Source organism: Microcebus murinus, chromosome 9 (assembly GCF_040939455.1).
Source record: "Microcebus murinus isolate Inina chromosome 9, M.murinus_Inina_mat1.0, whole genome shotgun sequence".
NCBI lineage: Eukaryota > Metazoa > Chordata > Mammalia > Primates > Cheirogaleidae > Microcebus > Microcebus murinus.
Window position 1 is genome coordinate 32,025,706 of NC_134112.1, and position 25,708 is coordinate 32,051,413.

At 36.6% G+C, this 25,708-nt stretch overlaps 1 protein-coding gene across 1 annotated transcript in view; it reads right to left on the minus strand.

Moving 5' to 3' along the window:
* HDAC9 (histone deacetylase 9) overlaps positions 1 to 25,708 on the minus strand; it is an 873,646-nt gene that overhangs the window by 12,788 nt on the left and 835,150 nt on the right. Inside the window, exons 26-27 of the mRNA XM_076006392.1 lie at positions 23,451 to 23,535; positions 4,859 to 5,006 (exon numbers count right to left, since the gene is read on the minus strand). Of these exons, the coding sequence (XP_075862507.1) occupies positions 4,859 to 5,006; positions 23,451 to 23,535 (233 nt within the window). The remainder of the gene's footprint in view (positions 1 to 4,858; positions 5,007 to 23,450; positions 23,536 to 25,708) is intronic.

The window sequence follows — 25,708 nt, forward strand, 5'->3', positions numbered from 1 at the left end:
ATATAAGACATTGGTGCCTAATATTAGTAGCCACTTTAAAAAAATAGTAAATGAACTCAACATTCTTACACATTCCTCCTCATTCTGCAAGTTGGCAGATAATTCGGTAATATCTCAGTATCACTTCCATTACTTTTGTCTGCCCTTAAATTCCTTTCCCTAGTCAGACATTTTGCCACACAGACACACACATACACACGCATACATCCTTATTATGTTTCCTCAGCCAATCCATCTTTATGATAGATGAACAAACAGTATGAATTTTAGTTAGTCAGCATATTCTGGAAATGGGCATTGTCACTTAGTATTTAAATAAAATAAATCTTAAATGCATATTTTGAAAAATCTTATAAAAATATAATAACATATTCCTGCAGAAAGCATAATAAATATAGAGAGACAAGTAGAGCTCAGGTACCATTACAGAATGCTGTTACCATTTTAACAATGTTTTGTCTTCTATTGAATTCATTCATTCATCCATTAAATATTTGCTTATTACCTACAACCTATTGGACATTGATAAAGTTCTTGAGTTAGGTCAGCCAATCACAGATTAGTTAATTAAACAATTTATTGCTTAGTGATTATTTGTCCATCTCTTATTTTTAATGACTATATTATTTATTTAACCTATGAACAGTTAAAGTTATAGATGCCCAGGTATAGCCTTTATATTCTTTTATTATAAATCACTGGATCATAAACAATATATTAAAGGAAGGAAAAAATAAAGCAAATTGAGGAAGAAGAGAAATTACGGAAAAGAATAAGAAAAACCAATCTTTATTGAGTATTTATTATATGTCAGGTCTTGTGTTAAGTTCTTATGATGTGTTGTCTCATTTGATCCTCACAACCCTATAAAATCTTACTCTCATTTTACAAACAAGTAAAGTAAAGTCCAGAGAGATTAAGTAACATGCCCTGAGCACACAGTTATTAAATGTGGAGATTCTAGAATCAAGCTCCACTCTTCCTCTCTAGTGTTAGGAGGGCAGGAGTAAATGGGTGGACACAAACCTGACATGGGAAGCTAAATTATGCATCTTATTTTACTTATGCTTCTATTCAATTTTGTTTCTTTTTTTGAAGTAAGCACTGTTTTATAAATTAATACAGAACTGATCCCTAAAATATATTTGGGCATTAGATTTAATTCCTACCATGCTAAATAAAACTTCACATGTGCCCAAGACCACATGTTAGGCATGTTAGGAAAATAGAAATTAAATGGCCCCAGGAAGAGGAGGAAAGCATATTGTTCTTCCTCTTACTAAGAGCTTCTAAAACTCAGCCCACTTTTCACTAAGGCTTGGATGACCCTGGATGAAAATTAAAAAATAAAATTTACATTGGAATATTTGCTTAAATAGTACTCAAAATAATGTTATCATAGAGAAAAATCAGAAACCTAAATAATTTGTTTAATATTTAGCTTCTAGAGGCCTTGGAGACACAATCCTAATGGATTGGATATTTGAACAAAGTCATCTTTCTAAGATTAGATATAAATGTGTATTTAATAATAGTCTATTATTTCCGTATAAATTTTCAGATTCAGGAAAATGGGATTATCAATGTCCTTGGAGTTATTGGTAGACTATTCAAAACTATGGCAGATGAGTCTTGGGATTTTCCAGGTGATTGCTACACTTCTTCACTCACAAACAAGATAATTATTCAAAAAACGAAACAGCCAGACTCAGAATCATATGGTTTATCATGCTTCTGTATTATGTAATGACTTGAAACCTTCTCTTTCAGGAGAAAGGTTGCCAAAAGTTGACAATTAAATGATTAAATAAGCATCCATACCGGATTGTGTTACGAAAATCTAACATGATTTACACTGGATTCAATAGGTCAAAGTGACACTTGAAAATCTAACTTTCAGGAGGTTTTAAATTAAAAAGTAAAACCAAAAACAGAGTCAGAAATGCTAGAGAGTAAATGTGCTTCTAAAAACTTAACAGTTGATCATCCTGAAGTCTTGATTGCCAGAGAGAACTTTTTTTTGATATTCAGCAGAGCTTGAACTGGTATCCAAGAATAAACCTGAGTACAGCACTGACCTTTCCAAAGTAGAAGTAGAAGCATTTTGAAACAGATATACAACAAATGCAACTACAAATCTTTTCAACGTACACTTTCCTAGCAAACAAGGAAAAAAATCCCTAATATTGCAATTCTTAACTTCTAAATAATATACTATATGTGACCAGGTCTATCTGTTTAATTTTCTTTGAATATATAACTTGTGCCTATTCAGGATTGTTTTGTTTTGTTTTGTTTTTTACTGACCATCAATTATTTCTTTCCTGATTAAGCCCTTAGCCATCTGAAAATTTGTTTGAAATCTTCATATCGGCCAACAGCCCCCCAAATAAGTCCTCACAAGTCAGCCTTTTCCTAGTAATTTCTTCTTCAAGGTCCATCAATATAGTTATAAAAATGAAACTGCACTCTGTTGTCACCCCCCCCATCCAAGAAAAATGAACAGAAAATACTTACAATGGTTCATAGCCAGGAGCATTTTATCCCTTATTCACTAGTGGTAAATGAGTCAGATATGACTTGGCCAGAAAAAGAGCTGCTTTACCCAAAATCTTAGTATGAAATGAGTCATCTCACTCCAAACACCAATATATCCTCCAAAATAACTGGCAAGAATTTCCTATTAAAAGAATCTTGCCTTCACTCTTTTCCATCCATTTAGCTCTCTGATTTTTCTAATTTTTCAATTTCCTGTGTGCTTATAATATTGCATTCATAACAAAGGGCTACGAACATTTCCACCTCTTTATCTCATTTTGAAAGCCATTTTTCCTATGTTGAGTAGGGCAACAATTCTGATAGCATTCCCCTGGAAAAAGTAAATGCTGTGTGGCATTCAAGGGTGTTCTCTCTCTCTCTCTCTCCCTCTCTCTCTCCCCCCCCCTCTCCTCCCTTCTCTCTGATGAAATTCAGGCATGGTTCAATTGAAATGAGAGAGCCAGTTCTAGAATAATTTTTCTTTTCCTCTGCTGAAAAGGGGACTGCAAAGCCATAGAAAATATTTTAAGCAAACTATTTTTCTTCCCACAAGAAAAATCAATCAAAATAGGTATCATCTGTCTAAAAGTGATAAATGAACATGAAACTAGGCTACAAGTTTCAACTCTGCTTTCCTGAACATCAGAACACTCACATTCACATTCCCTCTCTGCCATCAGATGAAGCTTAAAAATCACGGCGGACTGAAGCCGGGGTTAAATCCCTGTAGATTATTGAGAATCAAGCACACTACTTACCTGAGGATAAACAAGTATGCTTCTAGAGCCAATTTCTGCCAAGGCGCTCAGATTTTTATATTACTTGGGACTCAAAACATCACTTATTATTGTTAATTATTCTAAGCTCTGCAATTTAATGGGCAAAATTACTTACAATTCATTTCACTAAAGTTGGAATTTGGCTTTGTTTTTCTATATGAAATGAATTCTAAAGAATAGCTACGCTCTTTTATATCCAACACTAACAGATGTTAGTTTCCTCAGTTTTACAGCCCTCAGATGACGGACAACTAACTGTTTTTGGCCTTGGGAATAATTGCAACACCTTTGGATTATGAACTTGGTTCAGTTCTTAGATGGGAACAGCAGGGGGTTAGTTCATATTATCAAAGACGTAAAATAAGTTTTCCCTTATGCTCTAGATATCCATATGAAGATTCCATTCAATACAGTAATATACAACTTTTTTCTCCCTACTGGTAATCTGTTGTGTAAGTGGTTAATGGCAAGAGAAAATAATTGTATAAAAATAAAATCTCTTATTGAGTTTATCTCCTGCTCTTGGCCACAAGATGTTAAATCCATTAAACTCTGAGTATCCAGTAAAAGCAAGAAAGCTAGAACTGTTCGAGTTTGTGCATTCTTGGGAAAACTGCCAACCTATGCACTAGTAGCAGGATCTGTGTAATTAATGGTGATATTATTGACGGAGGGAGTCTGATTTCCTTCTCAGAAGCAATTTAAGAGTGCAAGCTGGCAGAGCTTTAGCAAAGCCTTACCTGATTCACTTTTAAATTGAAGAACTGTGACCTTGAAGTCAGCCATAGAAAGCACCAGTGAATGTACATTTGTGGTGGTTTTAGTCATAGTAGACTTTAAGGGTATTCTGAATGCAGCATTGTCCACAGAATGGAACGATGAACACCAAAGGCACACACTGACAGACATTTCTTATAAAGAGAACAAGCAAACCTAACCCTAGGTTCACCTTATTTTCTTTCCCAGAAAACTATATTTACATGAAGATGGATTGAAACAAATTCTAATCATAACAAAAAATAAAGTCAGACTGGAGTCCACACAGTCCTTTACCTACACTCTTAATTCCTTTGCAGGCAACTTCCATTTTTATCCAATTGTTGAACCTCAAGGACAATCACATAAAGAGTGTGTATGTACTTTGGCTATCCAACTGACTAGCATTACTTAATAAGAGAAAGAAAAAGAACGTCTGGAAATACAGAGTAACTAGGGAAAGAAGTTAAGCCCACGAGCAGCTCTTTCCATAACTATCTGCACTCAATTATCTGACAAGGAGTGATTTTTCTCACCATTTATCTCATGCCCTCTCTATCTCTGACTGCAGCCACACTCCAGCTCTGCACTTCCCATGAAGAAGGAATGTAACAGTGGAATTCTCGATAGCCTAAAGCATGTGCTGTGGCATCTGTGGCTTTGGAGAAGACAGGTGGTGGACGTGGAGAAGACAGGTGAAGGAAAGGCAGGAGGAAGGTTCATGAACATCAATGATGAGACTGGATGTTACTGACCCGAATTATTCCCCCACATTGGATTCATACCTGCTGTCTTCCTGAGCAAAGGGCTGTTCCACATCCACGGTCAGGGAGGCCAGGGCAGAAACGGTCTCTGTCTCCTCTTGCAACTGAGCACCAGCCAGAGCACAGCCCCTTGGCACAGCCACCATCCTTACTGACTTCCAGTACTTGCCTAAAAAAAAAAAAAAAGGTATCCTGCATACTTTATAGGAATTTTAGTTAGAGCAGTAGTAAGCAGAACACTCATATAGGTCCAACTCGGAATAGTCATTAAGTTAAAATTCTCCATGTTATACACAGTTGTAATTTGGTTTCTTAACTGTTATGATTAAGTCTTTTTCTCAATCCAAGAATGTCAAGTTTTGAAGTGCTATATTTCCAAGCCTGAATCTCTCCCTTGCTCACAAGGCAATAAACTGAGGAATAATCCGTGGTCTAATGAACTCACTATTGGACTGACAGCTGTCTCTGCAACTAAGTAAGCAAACTCTGGGCATTGTGCCCCCTGGGAAACTCTCAAGAGATGGAGAGATAGAAGCCACCGAGAAAATGAATGAAACAGTAACATCAAACATTGCTACTTGAACCATTAACTTTTAAAAATGAAGTTAGAGTAATAAAGAAAAAGAAAAGCCCGGAAATGCCAGCATGAATCGAATGGCAGCTTTGCCAGAACAATCAGGATTGTTAGTCCTGGATGTTCTTTCTTTCTCAACCTCAGGGTGTGTACTAGAACAATAATTGATTTAAAACTTTAATATATGCACTGGCTGATGTTGGAGCCCATCCATATGTCATAGTGATGTTTCTTTTTTTGAAGCAGGAAAGGAGAATGAGAGGAAAATAGAAAGTCATTTTATGAGAGCATGCCAGTGGGATAAATATGAAAGAGCAGAGTTAATGGCTTCCTTGCAGCCCCTAAGCTATTTTTTTGTGAAGTGTTGAGTAGCCCCGAATCAAAGCTAGGGAATCTCACTAGGTGCTGACATGACTCACCAGGTTAGAACTATCTTTGCAGTCTGACCAATTAGGGGGGAACGTGGCATGCAGAGTTTGCTTAGTTCTTAAAAAAGTTCTACTTGAGTGGAAAAGGCAGATGGATGAATACTAGATTGGGAAATAAGATAAGTAAGTTCTGGACCCAGCTGTGCCACTGGCTGTCTGTATAATGCTGGCAAGGGATAGTGGGACTTTATTTCTGCCTCTTGAAAGGGGAAGATGGCTCAAATCCCTTCCAGCTCCAACATTCTGTGATTGGCCTTTCTTTAACTTATTGTTTCATAAAGGGATGGATGTCACATTATAGGAAGACACTCAGTCCCCCATATATTCCCTATGCTAACAAGACCTTCTGACATAGGTATTCACTACTACTTTGCCTGCTAGGATCACCCATTGTCAACAAAGTCTGAGAATCACACTATTGAACCAATCTATTAATATAACAATTATGTCAACAAATCCACAAACTAACATTTTTGGAAAGTTAAGGCTGTTCTAGATGTTGAGGACACACAGATGCTTCCCTGACTCCAACAAATGTATGACCTAGGTGAGATAGTGCTGTTAGTTAACAAGGACAATTTTGTGTGTACAATGCCCATGTGCTCCTTGAAAGGGAATAGGCAGAATATACACTTAAGGTGTTGGGAAAGTAAGAGAAGACTTGTCAGAAAAAAAAAAAATATATCACTTGACGAAACGTTTGAAAGACCAGAAACTAGTCAAGCTGAAATAGAGGGAGATAGTGGTGGTGGGGTATCCATGGAAGGGGAAGAAGCACATACAAATGTACTCAGACTGGAGTCTCTGTGGTTTATTGGGGGACAGTGAATTGCTAGCTATGGTTGGAATGTAGGAAGAATCTGCAGTGTGGTGGATGAGACTGCTGTGGCAGGCAAGGGTTAATTAGCATAGCCCTTGGTTATTCTCCATGTGCCATCTTCTCTAAAAGTAAATGTCTTCTGAGTTCTTCAAGAGTTCATAAGCTCATAGGAAAGTAAGGACACATCAATGCTCTTGGACTTCAACATGTGGATGACGAGGGGCCATTTTAAACAAAAGAGGTATAGAATCAGGTTTACATTTTTAAAAGATCCCTTTGGAGAGATTGTGCATGATGGATTGGAAGGTGATAGCAGTGGCTGCAGGAAGACCAATCTCACATGTTGGCAAATGTCCAGGTGGGAAATGATGATGTCTAAACTAAAACAAAGTGACAGAATAGGCATGAGACACTAAGAAAGGTTTAGAAGGTAGGCAATAGAAATGCATCTTGGCCTATTCTTTAGCCTCCCTCACATCTCTCAGCTTCGAAAGTTATCCCTGAATTGACAGTTCCATTCCAAGGTCCTAATATACCTAAATCACAATGTCATTTTAGTCTTTCTTAAATTGAAAATGTCATATTCCATCTACAAGTACATACAATTGTAATGAGTGTCACAAAATATTAAACATTATTTTAATACATGACATTTACAAAGCTAGCAATGCTATCTGACATCCTTTCCTTGTTCTCTACAGTGACTAATATGGGGACTCTGACAAACACTACAGTTGTATTGCAGTTTATGGGTCAAAATGTAAATAGTATAGGAAAGATAAACTAGCATTATTGAGTGCCCAATATGTGCCAAGGACTGTGCTAGGTGTTTCCACATTTATAATTTGTAATTTTATTTAATCCTCATGATGACTATGTAGACAATGTGAGGTAATTTATTCAAAGGTCACAAGGCTAGTAGAAATCCTTACCCAGTACTGCCTAATTCCAAAATGTCTCTTTTTCTGCATTGTGCTGTCCTCTTTAATTTAGCCCTCCTCCCACTATACATAAAAATGCAAAAACAATTTCAACATATGAAAATCTCAAGTTAAAGGGATTATGCACATTGCAAATTCATCAACAAGTTGCCCTTGTTCCTTAGATATGTACCAACTCAATTGACCCACATTTTATTGACTTTATGGTATGAGTTTATTGTACAAAGTGACACAACCACGTTGAAACTAGTTCACTCTAATCTTCATTTCTTCTAACCTGTCCTATAGCAAGAACCTGTTTATCAGGTAAATTATTGATGAAACTATCATAAAACTGAAGACAAAAGCTCATTGAAAAGTGTGTATAAGAAACCCATTGAAGATGGGGCTCTGAACTAAAAGTGAAGATTTTCAGATTGGAGACCCCACACTAATCCCAGAGAAGTCAGTAGATCATTCTGGAGCACAAATTGCACATTAATAAAACAATACTGGTAGGACTAATGATTATTAAAGGTTGATTCCCTTTCTACTTCTTAATTATTGGGACTACTCTGATCTCATGTTACATATCACTCTAGGATATTACATTTGTTATGGCAGAAAACCTTACTTCTCTATGAGCCTATGAACTCTTGAAGTCAGAATAAATTTACTTTTAGATAAGATGGTACATTGAGAATAAGCAAGGGCTTTAATTGTCAAGCATTGTATCTTATGCCTCAAGACAAGAGGTCTTGGCCATAAACAAAACAAATATCTTTACACCCAAAACGCAATCAGGACAGAAGGCATGAATTGTTAATGGCAATCTTTAAGCAGAATGACTGACAATGATCCCTTAAATTTTAGTCTTTATGTATGTAAGTAGTAGGAAGTATTTTAAATAACTAAGACCTTTTTGGATAAATTTAATTTATATAAAATATTCTGTTAAGATTAAATATTAGAAGTTTGGTTTTTATCCAAATGTATGAGTTTCCTGAATCAGGAAAAATCCCAGAAGTTTAAATGCTATATGGCCTCTGGCAAAGTCTATAAAAACAAGGACATATTCTACATTAATAATGCATTTATAGACCACTATCTCTATTTATAAAGGATAATAATTAAAATGGAAGTAGATATAGCGCAGACTGTGCAATATGCAGCCAACTCAATTCCCATAATTTATGGGTTATATTTTCACATGATATATATGTATTTTTTTCCTTACAGAAACAGATGTGCAAGAAAATCATATCTATTGCCATGGGAATAATATCCCCATTAGCACATAAGAGAAATGAACCAAGGTTTACTGCTAGACTTTTCAGGAGCTGCTATTTGTAAAGTAAAATATTAGTAACACGCCATCATTGAGTTGCTGTCCTATGGCAATACAACTGGCAAAAGAGAGGGGTTTTCCATTAAAAGTAGACATGCACACTCCCGCTTCAGTCATATCCTCTATCCTTATTCATTTTTCCTACTACGTAAATCTTCCCACTTTTCAGCACTTTTTTTAAAGGACTATTCAGCCTTCACCATTCTGCCTTTTTGTTTTATCTGGCAAAGGTAAAGCAAAGAATGGATCTACAATAAAAGCAAAAAGTAGATAATGGAATGCACACAGTCAAGAGTTAGAGGTGAGGGCCATGGATGGGGTTTCACTGGGTCAGACAGGACCCATGAGAAGGCTTTCTGCAGATACTATGTGATCGGAATTTGGTATAAACCAGATTGTTCTTGGTAATGAAGAATTTGGATAAATGGGTGGTTGTTGACTTCTGAAAGTCGGTCTTAGAAATAACCCATCTAGCAAAAAGTTTCCCAATCAAAGCCCCTTGCCACTTTGGAAAACTTCCTGATCTCAGAAACTTCCGCCTTCCATCATCATTTCGGGAACCATAGAATTGTCACTCCTCAGATTTGGTTCTTTTTTTATTTTTTACCTACTTTCCATTTGAATGATGTTGCCTTTCATCATTACACACCCTGTTCTTGTAAGAAAAGAAGCTGGTGCTAACCTTAACCTCTTCCAACCTCAGAGATTATTAACACTGGAGCTTATAAGGGCCCAGGGCCATAGATTTTCTGGAACTTCTTAATATGTTTTTAAGATACTTTTTTCTAGCTAAATAGAAAACTTTATCAGGATCCAAAACATTATTTAAATGCCAAAGTAAAGACATATTGAAATTTGGTGCATAAACAGAATTAACAGATAACTTTTCATAAAATTGGACCAATTTTGAGCCCCATTTGGGGCTAACTATAAAATTATGTTATGGAAATATTTATTTATTGGCTAAAAATTATTTTTATCAGTGAGCCTATAAAATAATCCTATTCAAAATTTATATTCACAAATAAAATTCATTTTAAAAAAATAAAAATTGCATAATTCATTATATCAAAACATGGTTATCAACTTCCTTACATTGATTATCTGAATATTAGAAAATAATATAAGCAGAATTATGATTCCTGATAAATATTCACATATGTTAGTCAGTTTTGTGGCCATATCTCTCAGTGATGATATAATATCATTGTTATTTTTATGAAAAATTTTATTTTTGTTTCAATGGCATCCACATATTTTAGACTTTTCCTAAATAAAAATAAAATAAAATAAAATTGCCTATACTTTTCTCCAAAACTGAATTTTAAGGTTAAAAAGTTTGAAACTGTTGGCATCTTGAATTTACTCTGCTCAAGAGACTGTAGCATGTTTGATTTAGAAATACAGTCTCTACAAGTATGGTGCTACCTGGTAAACTCAGAACAAATTCTGCTAAAAGCAGAATATTTTCACTTAAAATTTTTAAAATATGGAAACTAGTAACTATTTTATTCCAAATGTTTACATGGCTGCTATCTTTTTCTGATTTCAGAGTACTCTTCTTTGGCAAGCATTTTGTATACTAACGCAAATGTCAAAAAGTTTTCTCTATTACAACTCTTCAAAATTGTACCATATTTGGATGCTATAAAATCATATGACTTCTCCATTTATTCCACTCTAGGTAAGAGCAAAACTTTATCTAACTAAGAATAAGAGTTTTACCAAAGATTCTATCTATAAATAGAAGTCTTTCAAAACCCAATTACAGAGCAATATTCAGGCAATCACTGTTTTGAGTTGGAGCGTAAGTGTCTCTGTTCTCTCTCAGCTCAAGTGAAATAACTCTGAGCTATGGGATTTACATTACCTCTTAGAGTTTCCCCAGAGGAATTAAACTCTAGATACCTACAATAATAGTTGGACCAATGACACTTCATTTCTTTCCTTGTGTCATTTCACTAGTCCCCTTTCTTTGCTCTCCTTGTTTGCACCTGCAAATAAATTACTTGTACATGACTCCTTATGTCAAGTTATTGTCCCCAGTATATATTAGAAGTAAGGGAAAGCTAGTGGGAAATGTTTTTCTTTTGAATATCTCAAGACTCACCTCTGTCAGTGCTTTGATCTGATTAAGCCTTGAGACACATATTACTAAAATACATATGATGTTGCATTAGAAACCAACTGTTTTTGAAAACTAATTTTTAATGATTAATGAACTGTCCCATGTGCTGGAAAGAACAGAGGTAATATGATTATTGAATTATCTTCCTGTACATAGATGAACATGCATATTAGAATTTTTTTGGCGAGCATGAAGTCAGATTAAGGGGTGTTAGATGAACTGAATACTCATCTCCTAAGAAAAGATCAGCTTCTCAGCCATGAAGTTGTGAGAACATAATTCACAAACTGTCAATGAATTAACTACAAAGCTAATTTGTTAATTTACCAAAGAAGTGGAGCTTTCATGAAGGCTACAATGTTCCTATCAGGATGAACAACAATCCATGTGATCCCCTGCACTTTGTCCCTATTTCCCTACTTGGGAAACCAACTTACATTCAAAAGATTGTTTCTATCACTCAGTAAATGATATTTTTAGCTTTTATGATGTGTTAGGCATCCTGATGTTAGAAATATGAGGCATGTATACTTTCATAGATCTTATAGTGGTAGCTATTAGGCAAATGGTCACACTATTGGGTATATACCTCACAACTGAAATAAGCTACTGAAATGAAGATATAGAGTTCTACAAAATCATAAAACAATGGAATCTGATTTGAATTGGTGGAGAGGAGATGTGTATCTGATGAAGGGACAATATTAAGCTCAGACATAAAGGGTGTATAGGAGTTAAGTAGTGAAACGGTTACATGGTGGGAAAAAATACACAAGGATTTTAAGGAAAGTGGAAGAAGAGCAAGACAAAGAAATTGACAGAGGGTCAGTGTGGTCAAGGGTACAAAGCAGAAGGATTGTGACAGGCCCATTTGAGTTTGGTGATAATAAGTTCACAAGAGGACAAACTGCTACACTTCATGACAATCTCTAGCAGACTTGAATATTTAGGTCCAAAGTTGGAGAAAGTTGTAGAATGAAATGTAGAAGGGCAAGTGAATTTAAGTATTATAATCTTTAAGGTTGACAGAGAAAGAAGTAAAGAAAGGAAAGAGGGTAATGAATGCAGAGAAATAAGCAGTTAAAAACTGGAAAATAAAATAGAGTCTCAGGTGTGCAGGTCAACAACTCCATGGAATATGAGTCTAATGGCCTGATGTATCCATCCCTGGTTCAGGATTCGGTTTTCTTCAGGTCTGCTAACACAGTAACAGACGGCCATCTGCTATACAGGTTCCTATTATTTTCTTTCTCATTCTTTTTCCCTTTGAGTATATGCTTTAAAAACAAAAAAGGAAACTCTATTATTATTTTAGTGGGGTTCTATGAAGGAGTGAAATTAAATTAATATTCTTTGTCTATTATCATTATTTAAAAGTCATCCTCCCCGCCTTCATTTTAACTCCACAGATAAAGCTTATTATTCTGTTGTTTCTTGTTTTTGCTGACTTTCCTTAGTGGCTTACGTCCTCATGTGTTTGATTTATTCATTTATTTAAACAGGTATATATGTATTTATTTGAGCTCACATTTTGTTGGACTTGATCTCTTCATATAATTAGGGTCTAAATTAGGGATACTTTCCTCCAGAAAGGAGTTCTATTGGCTTCATCCAGAACTCAGCAGTGGGCCAACATGAAAACTCTTTAGAATCCATCAAATTCATGTTCAACTTTCATGCAAGTCTTAGGCTTTCCTGGGCATTAGAGCACTGATGTCATCATTTGCTTGGGCGATACTCTCCCTTTGTGTGTTACTTACTGCTTACTGTTCCTTATTAAATCTCAGCTTATTTTTTCCCCTCTCCTAATTCCTTACATTCTAGCAAGCCCAATGCTATATTGAAGTAGTCTGTTTTAATGTACACAGACTACATTAGATCTTAGCAGACATTTGTTACAGGGTCTATCCTGCTATAATTGGGAATAGGAAGTCTGGTGGAATTCTGCTCTTATTTTTGAAATGGCATCGGAATAGGAAGGTCATATAGATACTTTAATACAAAGAAAGTGGGCTTTGACATCACAGCCAGACCAAGATTAAAATCTTGAGTTTATTGATTACCAGTAGAAATGCCTTCAACAAACTTCCTAAAATTGTTAGGCCTCCATTTATTCATGAACAAAGTGAGAAAGAAATTCATGAACAAAGTGAGAAAACTATGCATTGCAGGATTGTGTGAGGACCAGAGAGACAATATGTGTAAGCCGTTAGCAAATTATCTTACCTCAAGCCTGACCTCCTTCTAGGGCGCCCTCTCTCAATGAATGGTATCATATGTGTATGTGAGTCTCATCTATGTGCTAACAACTGAGTATGTAACAGTGAGAATAATATTCTCATTCTTAACCCTTTGCACTCAGATGTCAAGTGTGACTCGATACAGCAAAAATTATAGAGATTAAAATTACTCTTTGAATGTATAAATAATTTGAAACATAAAAAAATCCAAATAAATAAGTTTGTCTGAAAAGAAACTCCAGTTTTTTATTCTACTGCCACGCTTTGTAAAATCTGGGGTATTTAAAAAATTAAATCCTGAGTAGAATAAAGGAATGGAGAAAAAAGCAAGGGAGTGCAAAGGGTGTTAAAGACCTTTCAGTCCCAACAACATCCATAGTTTTATTTATTCTCTTGGTTTGATTAGTTTTGCCTTGCTAGAAATACGAGTGAAAAAAACTCCTAATTGCAGATGCAGTTGGAGTTAAAAAAAAAAAAAAAAAATGCCAAGACACTTTAAGTCTCTAAGCAGATGGCAGATTTTCCTTTATATTCCGGTACAGTGTAGTATTAGGGCTCCACCACACAATAACAAAAGTTTCAACATTTCAAGAGAATGGTTAATTAGAAGTTCAAAATCGACTTTCGAAAAGCCATGTGTACAAGTTTGACCTGGCTCTGATACAAGCGAGGGCTGGCGGGGTTAATAGTGGGAAAATGCCTAACGCTGCTTTTCTTCAATGAAGGTCTGCCTGGCCCAGGGCTCTAACGTCAAGGCCTCTGTCTAAAGCCAAAGAATATATGACAAATAGCAGTGCACACCTGACAACAGTCAGGGTTTTAAACTCAACAGGGCAGGGATTTGAAATTCTGCCAATCCTTGCATTTTTTTCTGATTAGATGTATTTTGCAAGTTTACAAGGGTTCCAAAGTGGATTCATAGCTCCATGGCTCCTTGTAATTTAGCGCTGAACTTCCAGAACTAACTGTGCTAAACCTCAATTAGCCAGAACTTTCAAAATTCCCAATTTTAAGTTACATTAATTTTTTTTCTAAATATGTCACTTTGGGAAGAAATGGGAAAGAGTACACACACAAATTACAAAAGGAATGAAATTATTTGTGAGATAATGTAACATAGCAGCTAAGAGGGAAGACCCTGGAGTTAGGCTGCTTGCTTCTGCCCACTCATTAGCTGTATTACCTTGAGGAATTTAATTAATCTTGATGTTCCTCAGTTTACATGGCTGTTATATGGAAATGAAAATAGTACTTAGGTTTGTTGAGAAGATTGAATGCATTAATTTATATCAGCAAAACTTCTTGCAGTAGTACTCTGTAAGCACTCAATAATTACTATTTTATTATTTGCTAAAAGCTTACATGGATTGCATTGCATAAGTAATATTATCCAATGTTCCTCCATAGCTTCAGTGTAGTGAAAAATTGATTTTTAGGGTCATGCTGCCTTCCCCCAAACCTTAATGACTTTCAATCAGCAAAGTTGCTTTTTCTTAAGTCTAATAATTTTCATTTCCTTTCAAAGCTTTTCTTCCTCCAACGTTCCCTATTGGAGGAGGGACCAGGAGGTGACCACTGCCATCTCAGTTTTCCAAATCAGAAAATCTAGAAGTTATTAATCCTCTCCATGCCAATTCATGACTATAGTGTGCCAATTCTTCTTCTGAATTAAACTGCTCACATCTAATAACGACCTTGCTAATCTCTTGTCCTTAGTGCAGGCATAATGATCTTTTGAAATGTAGGTTTGATCATGCTTCTTCTCTGCTTGAAGTAACACCTCAAATTACTGCATTAAAAGCTCCTTTCCAACATTGGGAATATTTTCTTGTCCTTCTCCTTTGGAGCTCAATAGGATGGAAATGGAGGAGAGAGAAGAAGAGAGATAAGAAAAATGGCAGGATATCAAAATGAAATGGGAAGGGACAAAAAGAGAAGAAAGCCTGAGTTTGGGTTAGTATCTTAGTGTGGAGTCAAAAAGCTAGCAAAGCTTGTGAGACGATTTATGCAGCACATGTTGCAATCTGGGGAAACAACTCTTTTAAGTGTATGCATAACCCCATGTGGTCAAAATATTGGGCAATTTCCCCCACAACAAGAGATGTATACAAATTCCTTTCAGCTTAGAAATCATCTGGATTTTCTCCTGGATTATCTGATGCAAATGACCCTTTTCCTTGGGGTGAGGGTAGGTAGAGTGTATTTTGGTGATGAGAGGAAATGATAAATTGCATAAAAGAAGACAATGGTTGTTATCTTTACAGCAAGTCTTATCTTACTTTAATAGCTCTTTTCATTAATTAACATCTGGATCTCTTAATCACCAAAAAAACTAGATAACACATACTCTGATTGTCCATTCTAACACAACATCAATAGTGTTTATTTAGTAATTTATTTTCCAAGGAGTTATCTCCCATTGGAAATAGAGTAAAAAATGAAATCAACAGAATTAGAATTCCTTTGTTCTTTTCTAGCATCATTTTTACTTCTAAGGATAGTTCTCGGAACCTCTCTCAGAGGAAGAGGAGGAAGTGGAGGAGAAATAAGAGTCAAGAATAACAATAATGAGGGGGAGGAGGAGGAGAAAGAGGAAGTCAGTGACTCAATAACACATGCACAAAAAATAAATGAAGTATAGTTGTGACAAGGAGTAGGCGTCAAATATTCTTGCTGCTGAAAAATCTTATTTCATTCTTATTTCTCTAGAACATGTGAAAGAGTGTGCTAGAACCATGCATACAACTGATTACTCTGTAGTCAATTACATAGTTGTAACATTCTCCTGCAATGAAGGAAATCATTTTCGAATTGTCCTCAAAAGTTGGGTGCATTCAGAGGACTATAAATTCACTTCTCATTGCCCTAAATAATACTGTGTGTGTGTGTGTGTGTGTGTGTGTGTGTGTGTGTGTGTGTGTGTGTGTGTTAAAAAATAGAAGGTTAGCTATACTGACAAAATCTATATACAGGAAACATGGAAGTTGCTCCTCCATTTAAATAAAACATGTTTGACAAGAACATACAGTGAAATTGCAAATACTATCCTGTCCTCATTCTGGTCTATGTCACCATTTTGTCTTGGTTGGCATAATAAGTAATTCTCAGAAGACTCTAATCCACTAAACAAGGGAGAATACCTAGAGTGGAGAAAAGATGAAAGTGGGACTTGAGAGAGACAATTCCTACTGTTCTTTCATGATTCTGCTTTCTGTCATTTTCTTGCCAAAGTAGCACCAACTTAGCAAAGCAGTAGGGTCATGTGCCATACAGTTCCTCTTGAAACTCCTCAGAGAAGTGGCTTGCTCATTGTTACGTGGCTGGTGAGTGGAGGGGAGGATTAGATTGGAATTCATATCATGTTAAAATCCTCTACACTAGTGTTTTTCAACTTATCAGGGGCAAACCACTGGAGGGTTGTTGCAAAATTTTGAAAGAATCCTTGTACACATATGTATTTCCTTGATCCACATGTCAAAAGGCACTATGATTATCCCATTTTCATGTAGGAGGTCTGTAAAATTGGTTGACACTTAAAAGGAGTACTATTCTTACTAAAAAATTGAAATAAATAAAAGGAAAGTAGGGATCTATATTCGTGGTTCTCATATTTTGGGGTTTCACAGATCAATATCAATATCATTCATTATATGTTTTTAGAACTTAAAATTATAGTCTTTCAAACTAAATAAATTTCATTTTATGGAAAACTCACTTTATGGTTCTTTCCCTTGAAAATCAATGCAAAAGTTACCATGGGCCTCACTGGTGTGAAGATTGGCCTTTGAGACCTCTCCTCATCATGCCATGCAGAAGAATCCACCAAAGTTGCGTGGACTCTGTAAGTCCTTGTGGTGGGGGCGTTCCAGAGAGGAAACATACTTGCAAGGGTCCTTTATCCTACTCTGGGCTGACTCTTCCCTGGCATCACTTGTTGGAGATCAAAGCTAGCCAGCCTAGTATGACATTCAGCTCTGAGAACTGCCACCTCCAAGCTTAACCACGGAAATGGCAGCTCACAAAATTAATTCGCGTTCTTCCTAACTTAGAAATGACTCATCCTTGTAGGTTGTTAAAGAGAAAGAAGAAATGGCCTTTCACATGTTTTCCCTGCTCTTCTTTATCCCTCATTCTGCATGGACTGGCCAAGGAGTATAAAGATTTTAGGTTAGTTAAAATATCAATCTGGGATTAAGAAAAAAAAATGTGGCAAATATTGAAAGACTGCTTGATTCATTCAATCAACAAACATTTGCAGAACACCTACTACATGCCCAGCCACATGCAAAAGACATGGCAATGAAAAACAAACAAACAAACAGGAACATTAGCAAAAACAATCTCTGCCATGAAAGGATTTTATGATAAGTTTTTGCATATTGCAGGATTCCCTTTTTTTAAGTCTGAATAATATTCCATTCCGTGTATAGATTAAGGTCACTAAATATGAAATATCCGATTTTGAATCAAAAGTTTAGTTTAGTTTATCTGAAACAAGAAACCGTACAATTAATCAAAATATGTGCCTAAACTGTCCACACAGTTTTACCATCTTAATGGTAGCTTATTTATGCCAGCAGTGAAGAAGTCTGGAGAATTAATGGTGATGAAGTCATGAAAGGGGTTTTCCATAGCTTGTTGAGAATTAAATAGTTTTCCTTGCAAAAAGTGGTCCAAAGCCTGGAAGAAGTGGCAGTCACTTGGTGCAAAGTCTGGTGAATACAGTGAATGACAGAGAGTTTCCAAGTCCAGCCTCTGTAGTTTGAGCAGCATTGTTTGTGTGACATGTGGTCAAGTGTTGTCTTGCAAGAGGATTGTCCTGTCTCTATTGACTAGTTTCAGTTGCTTAATCACAAATATCCTCATCATTTCATTCAATTGATTGCAGTAGACATCTGCTGTAATCAACTGACCAGGTTTCATAAAGCTGTAGTGGATAATACCAGTGCTGGACCACCAAACAGACACCATTAGATTTTTTTGATGACTATTCGGTTTTGGAATGTGTCTCAACACTTCATCTTTTTCCAACCATTGTGGTGAATACTTGCTATTATCAAAAATAATCCATTTTTCATAATGCATAAGAATACAGTGTAGAAATGATTTACCTTTATATTGTGACAGCAAAGAAAAGAACAATTTTTCTTCTGATGCTTGTTTAATTCATGCGGTACCCATCTATCCAGCATTTTTACCTTGCCAATTTGTTTCAAATGGTCCAATATTGCTGTAATAGTGATGTCAAAAATTGCTGTTAATTCACACGTAGGTTGAGATGGATTCACTTCCATTACAGCTTTCATTTCATCATTATCCACCTTGGTCTCAGGTCGCCCAAGTGGCTCATTTTCAAGATTAAAATCACCACAGCGGAACTTATCAAGCCATCGATGTACTGTGCATTCATTAGCCACATCCTCTCCAAACACTTCGCTGATATATCAAGCTGTCTGTGCTGCATTGGTTCCACAATGGAACTCATATTTGAAAATAACACAAATTTTTTATTTATCCATGGTTTCACAAAAATTGCTCTAAAAAAATTTGAAAGATAATCACAAGCCAAACCATGCCTTTGAAAGGATGAGAATGTATTTTCACAATAAAAATAGAACAAGAAGCATCAAAGTGAAATGTCAGAAATATCAACTGTCAAAATGTAGTACTTAAGGAAATCGGACATTTCATACTTAATAACCTAAATCCCACATATTCTTTCCATTCATCCATTAATGGACATTCAGGTCGCTCCCATCTCTTGGCTATTACGAATAGTGCTGTAATAAACATGGGAGGGCTAGTATCTTTTCAAGATTCAGGTTTCAGTTCTTTTGTATAAATGTGGGCAAGTGGTGTGGCCGAAGCATATTTTTAATTTTTTGATGAATAACATGAAGCTTTTTTATTTAAACATAATCCCCTTTTGTCATTTCAAAAATGGTCAAGTCTTGTACATTATCTACCACCTCGAGATGGAACCAGACCCTCTGCTGTCAGGAAGGGCTTTTGCCTGTCAGGAGAAATGGCTGCCCTGTTGTGGCCTCGTAGGGCCCCTTCTCCTCAGTTAAAAGAACAACATAAACAAGGACAGGACAACAGGGATGATCCTGCTGCACAATCCTCACATACATGTGGCCAGGCAAGGGGCCAATGCTAATCACAGCCTCTAGCACCTGCATACCCTCAGCTGGAGGCTCAGTTCTCAAAAAGAATTCCACAGAAGGCCTGTCAGCACCTTGCCATGTGCCTTGGGACAAAGCTGTCTAGAAACTTGCCTGAATGTTTCCCACATGCTACACGGCCTGCTTCTTAACATCTACATAGAAAAATTCTCCAGAACCAGGGATAGGAAGTGGGCTGAAATCCGAACACTTCCCAAAGTTGAAAGGAGGCACCTGTGTGACACTCAGAGACATATGGGAAGAGGAAGTGCTCCTGTTAAACAAAGACTACCTTCAGGGCTGGCTTCATAACAGACAACCCGTGCAGTTGCAAGGGCTCCAAGCTCAGAAGGGCCCATGCCTGGGTCAGTGCTCTGCTGTCACCTTCTTGAAATTATTAACTTTTTAACAAGGAAAGGTTCACACATTTTCATTTTGAACAGGCCCTCACAAATTTTGTGGCCTGCCCTGAGTACTTGAACCACCAAGGGGAAATGGGGAGCCCAGTCAAGGGCCCGGAGTCCTACAGGAGCACATCAAATGGAAAAGTGCGACCTAAGACAGGGAGTTCCATGTGAGAAAGTCAAGCATTGCTTGCTAAGCCAGGAACCCACAATTTAAATTTCCCAAGTCATTATGAAGTTTGAGACTCTGAAATACCCACTCAATTTTATTGCTCTATGAACATTACACTGCTCTTTTCTGTGCGTGTAGTCTACAAGAGTAGCCCCAAAGACACACACAGTGAACCACATAGAAATGCACCACACAGCAGTCAAAGCCACAGTACTCAACCACTTTCTCTGGACTAATGTTCACTCCACATTCCAAATGGTGAGAGATAGTGTTCCTTGTTTGTGTTTGCCTTTCCTTTAACAACCTCAACTGATCCTTTGGTTCTCTCTCAACCAAAAGATAAGTCATCCTTATGGTGACTGTACTATCATTCCTTCTTTGCAAATATATGTTAAATATGTATGTTTGCATCACGATCACCTTGACCTTCATCAGGACCAGCTACATAGTTTGCAGGGCCAAGTGCAAAATGAAAATGTGGGCTGCTTCTTCAAAACTTAGTGAGAATTGAGGCTTAAACTAAACATGGGAGCCTTCTATGTGTGGGGTCTCTGTGACTGCACAGGTTGAATATTCATGAAGCCAACCCTGATTCTCATTGGTTAGAATTGGGTCATGTACCCATTTCTTAACCAGTCAGTGTTAAGTGGGTTGACTGACTTAGGCTTAGACTAAAATCAGCTCCCCTGGAGCTGGGGATAAGTTCATCTTCCCCTGAGTTGGGTGGTATGTGGTGCAAAGATTCATGAGTAAAGTTAGACACTTTTTGAGTAGATTGGAGGAGGGCGTGGATGCTTGCTAGACCATAAAACAGTGCCCACTACACCACTCAGCCTTGGCTCAGAAGTAGGAGGTCTTCTGTAGAAGCTTCCCTTTTTGAAAGCTATGGTTCCTTACAGCCTTGAAGACTTACTCAAATCCTACCTATTCAAACCTGCCTACTTTCAATTTCCCAGCTCCTATGCACCTCAAACCACTTCCCTGCTGCTAACCTTTTTTGGAGGGTCGTCGAGAGATGAAAATATATCATCCCTATGTTCCTGCTGATTATCATCTAATGGAGAAACCAGGACTAACAGTCTTCTAAATACACAAAAACTCAAATAATAGAAAATTTTTTTCTAAACATTTCTATGGTCCCAAATCCACAAATTAGTCCTGAGAAGTTATGGAATTATTAGATTAACAAGCTATGTGGGGTAATCAGTAAGAATTTAGAAGGAAGTGGGAGAAGTGGTCATTGTTGGGTGGTGGGAAATGCAGTCTATAGCAGAAGAGAGGGATTGACAATCCGTAGTGGCAGGATTCTCATACAGTAAGTTTTGACAGTAGGGTGAATCTTTTCAAGAGTCAAACACCACCAGGGGATTGGACATATGGGGGGTGGGTGGGATGGAGGGGGGAGGGGCAATATTTGTAACCCTAACAATATTTGTACCTCCATAATATGATGAAATAAAAGAAAAAAATTCTTAAAAGAATTCATCAAAAAAACTTAAAAATAAGAGTCAAACAGGCTTGCTTGGCTAGAGCATACTGTACAAGTCACTTGAAAATATCAGTGGTGAAAGGAAAAAAAAACTGTGCAGCAGAAAGTCATTGCTAGGAAATTAGATCTAATTCAAAAGGGAACAGTTGAATTTCTAAAGATCTACACAAACTGCAACTTTGCATACTTATATGAAAACAGAGATCATTGCTTTTGTTATTTCTTTAAAAGCATTTTCACTCCTTCAATTGGGCAAAATACTGTTCAGCCCTAAGACCGAGCTAGGTTCCATCACTGCCAGGAAGCCTTCATTGGATCTTCCTCGCTCTCTAGTACCCCTCATCCCCAGCTGAAAGGGACTTCCCCTTCCCCGTGACATGCAGGTTCACCATGTGTTCTGTGAATGCTGTATTGGAATTATTTACTTGGTTGTCTCTCACTCGCTGGACATCATTCCTTGATGCCAGAAACTTGGACTTATTCTTCGCCATAACCTCTGTGCCTTGGTAATTGATTAACATGTAATAAGTGAGAACTCAAAAATCCTTATTGAACTCATATGTTCAGAAGATACATAGGAATAACTTTTAACACTCAGTGTATACTGGCAAAAGAATGCTTAGAATAAAAGACAATAATATGTACAAATACTGAGATATTTTTATACTGTTGAACTGAAACGGGATGTAGGATTGGAAGTGGATAAATAGGAGAATGCAGTCAAAGATCACTTCAAGATTCTCTGCTTTGAGATCTAGAATGACATGTAACAGAGCCTTTTAATTTACCCTCAGTGGAAATGGGACAAAGTCAGGACAATGACAGGACTCAAGCTTGTGAAATCCTCTCCAGCCTCCCCTGCTTTGTCTCTGTAAGTTCTTTTACCTTGGCCTTATATCAGAGACTTGAGCAGTGCGCTCCAGTATTCGAATGTTTATTTTTCTGTTCTCTACAAAATATTTGAAACTCACAGTTTATTTCAGTTATGACATGTAGTCAATAAACGTTTATTGGGTACATATGGCCCTCAATCCAAGCAAGAGTGAGATTAAGTAAAGTGGGGGATTATTTTGAGTTCCTGTATATCATGATTCATAAATATTCACAGCATCAGATGAATGGGTAATATAACTCCAAACCAATATTTCCAAATTGCTACCAAGCAAGCAAAGAGAGTAACCCAAAGAGATGGCTAGAAGGTGATTTCTTCAGTAGCGTTTTAAAAAACGCTTCTATAGGACAGGAGCTGAAGCTCAGAATTTTCCTGATTCTCCTTCACACTTGATTTTGCCATTTGGTTTTACTCTATGTTACCCTTCATGTTAATTTGTGCTTGACTGCCCCTACCCCGTGTGTGTGTGTGTGTGTGTGTGTGTGTGTGTGTGTGTGTGTGTGTGAAGGGAATTGGATAGTAAAAATCATCTCTCATTTACCCTGCTTTGTTAAGTTGGGTTTTCTCATAGAGAGGTTTTCTCACTAATCTTTTCCTCTCCTAACAAACTTAAAAGCAGGAAATCGTTGCTAAATTCTAACATTATTAGGAGATAATGCTGGATTTAGTTAAGGTGGACTATATAATCACAATTTCTGTATTTATTTCATTGTTCAGGTCAAATATTTAGTGGTAATAATGGAAAATATACAAGTACTTGAGAAATATAAGAAAAGCAGGATTCTAAATCTAGAGTCTCTGTGTTATGTCATCAGTATAAGACAAGATTGTCACATTAAGAGCAAAGATGCTTAAGGAAAAGGGAGTGTTTGGATGAAAGTAAAAAAAAAAATAAAACCTTAAAGAAAGAAAAAAGAACATATGTGCAAATTATAACAACTGTAAATAAATGTTTCCTTGTACTCTAGTTCTCAATATAATTTTAATTAGTTTTACCTGATTAGAAATTTTTTTAAAAAACTTTAAAGACATACTTTGAATTTCAATGATCTTCTGTAAAGAAATAACAGCATTCATATTCGGGGTTTGGTGGAGAATATCTTCTGCAAGCGGCTCCAGCTGCAAGAATAGTAGATAATAATGTAAGCAGAATATTATGACTTTGTAGTAAGTCTCACAGAAGCAAAGCAAATTGAAACAACCTAATCCCCAGGAAAACCTTGCTCCAAGAACTAGTTAACATTTTGCTGATATTAGCTAAGTGTAGCCAGTTTTATTTTCTGTTTTGCGTCCATGTAATTGAATTCCAAGGGGCTTTTCCATTGGTCACAAGATTAATCTATGAAGTTCCTGAAGCAGGTGCATGTCTGCGTATTATTCATTAAAAATCTGAGTTATTTGTGTCATTTTTGTAGGTTTCTTACAAACCAAATTCCATCATGTCTGTATACGCAGCTGGGCCCTGCAAACAAAACCTTAGGGAAGTTGCAATAGACAGAAAGTGGGCAGTCTATTATCCATACTTTGGCAGTATTTTTTACATATAACCACCTTACGCATTTGAACACTTCACAATGGAAAGCCATGAGACACAGCTGCTCTTATTCAATGGCCATTGAATAAAGTAGTCAAGAAAAGGTTCAAATAAAACCAAAGCTCAATTAACTATACAGTTTCATTTACTATCCAGTTGATTCTCACTATGCAGATGTCTGTTTGTAAGCACAGGACAAATTCCTATCTTGCAAATCTATCATGATCTTTTGGAATTACACTGATTTTTCATGGAGACGCTCAGCAAACATTACTTTGCAAGAAATGAAGAAAAGCTTTAAATAATTTATGGAGCATATTTGTCAGAACTAAATCTGATAATGCATTCCTGGGAATGCCTCGGTGATGAGTGTGGCAGGTTGCAGCAGAAAGTGCACGGCCAGGGCACTTGCCAACAAAATAGCTACCCAGCTATTGTGACCCAGAGAGTAACAAAAGCATTAACAAAACAATCAGCTTTCCTAGAAAACTTAAAGTTAATAGTGTCAATTAAAAACTGGTGGTCAGACTATAATTATGGCAGGAATGGGAACTGATGTCACTATGTGTACCAAAGCAATGAACTCAATCTATGTCTCTTGGTCTATAGGAAAAACTAAAAAAAAACTCAGGGATTACAAGTTTCCACAACATATGTGAGTGAATCTTTCCCCCAGGGTTTCTCTGAATTGATTATTCTATACTTCAATCATGGAATCTAAAACAATAGCACCTTTCTTCCAGATGCCATAGGATAACAGACTAGCTCGGAGATATTTATACACGGGTAAATTCACTAAATATAACTTTCCAGAGTGTTTTTCTTAGCTGCCAAAGAAAAACCTTTAAAACATCAAAAGGTTTATTTGCAATACAGTTTGGTAAGAGGAGGGGAAACCCCACCACCACCATTCAGTGTCAGTACAAGGTTCTGAAATCTTAAACTTCTAAAATTTGCTAAAATTATTTTTTAACTCGGTATTTCAGATCGTATCTTTAAGAATATGTTATCTTAGTAACACCCTCTTAACTCAGAGGAACTACTGAATCACAACCTGAAGGTTACTTGGAAAACTCTTACTCAAGAATTAGACAGGGTTGAGTGGGCTACCTTGCTCATAAATAATCTCTCCTTTCACTTCTTTCTCATAGCTCAGAGAAAATAATTTTTAATAGAAACCAGGTATGTTTTCCTAATAAAATATTCTGAAACAACACTCTATGTTCAAACATTTAAGAACAAAAGCACAAGGCAATGTCCACATATTCAGTTCTTCAAAAAGCTTCCCTGTGGCTTCAGAGTAAAAATGCTGACAAATTGAAAGGTGCTGGCTCTTGCAAAGAAAGCTCCAGGCAGATCATACGTGTAAAAAAATCTAACTTGTGGACTCTCACACTTTGAGGTCTGTATGCTATTTTTAAGACTTGAGTAATGTAGAAAGCATACGTGATTCAGGGTGTTAAGAGTAAAAATAAAACATGCCTAAGCTCCCAATTTGGAATCTTCAGTTAGATGTAAAGAGTTGTGTCTACTTATAAAATCAATCCAGAGAATTAAGGCAATTAAATTGATAATTTAAACCTCCCAAACCATTTCCTTGCATGTTTTAGGTGAATGTCATTTAGAGGATATAACCTTCAGTAAATTGCCCCAATTTGTTTCATTTTGAGTGTATATATACAGACAGAGCTGAATTCAGAAAGTTCTCAATGTAGGTACTTTATTTTTTCTCTGGTAGCTCTGCAGAGAAGGCAACGG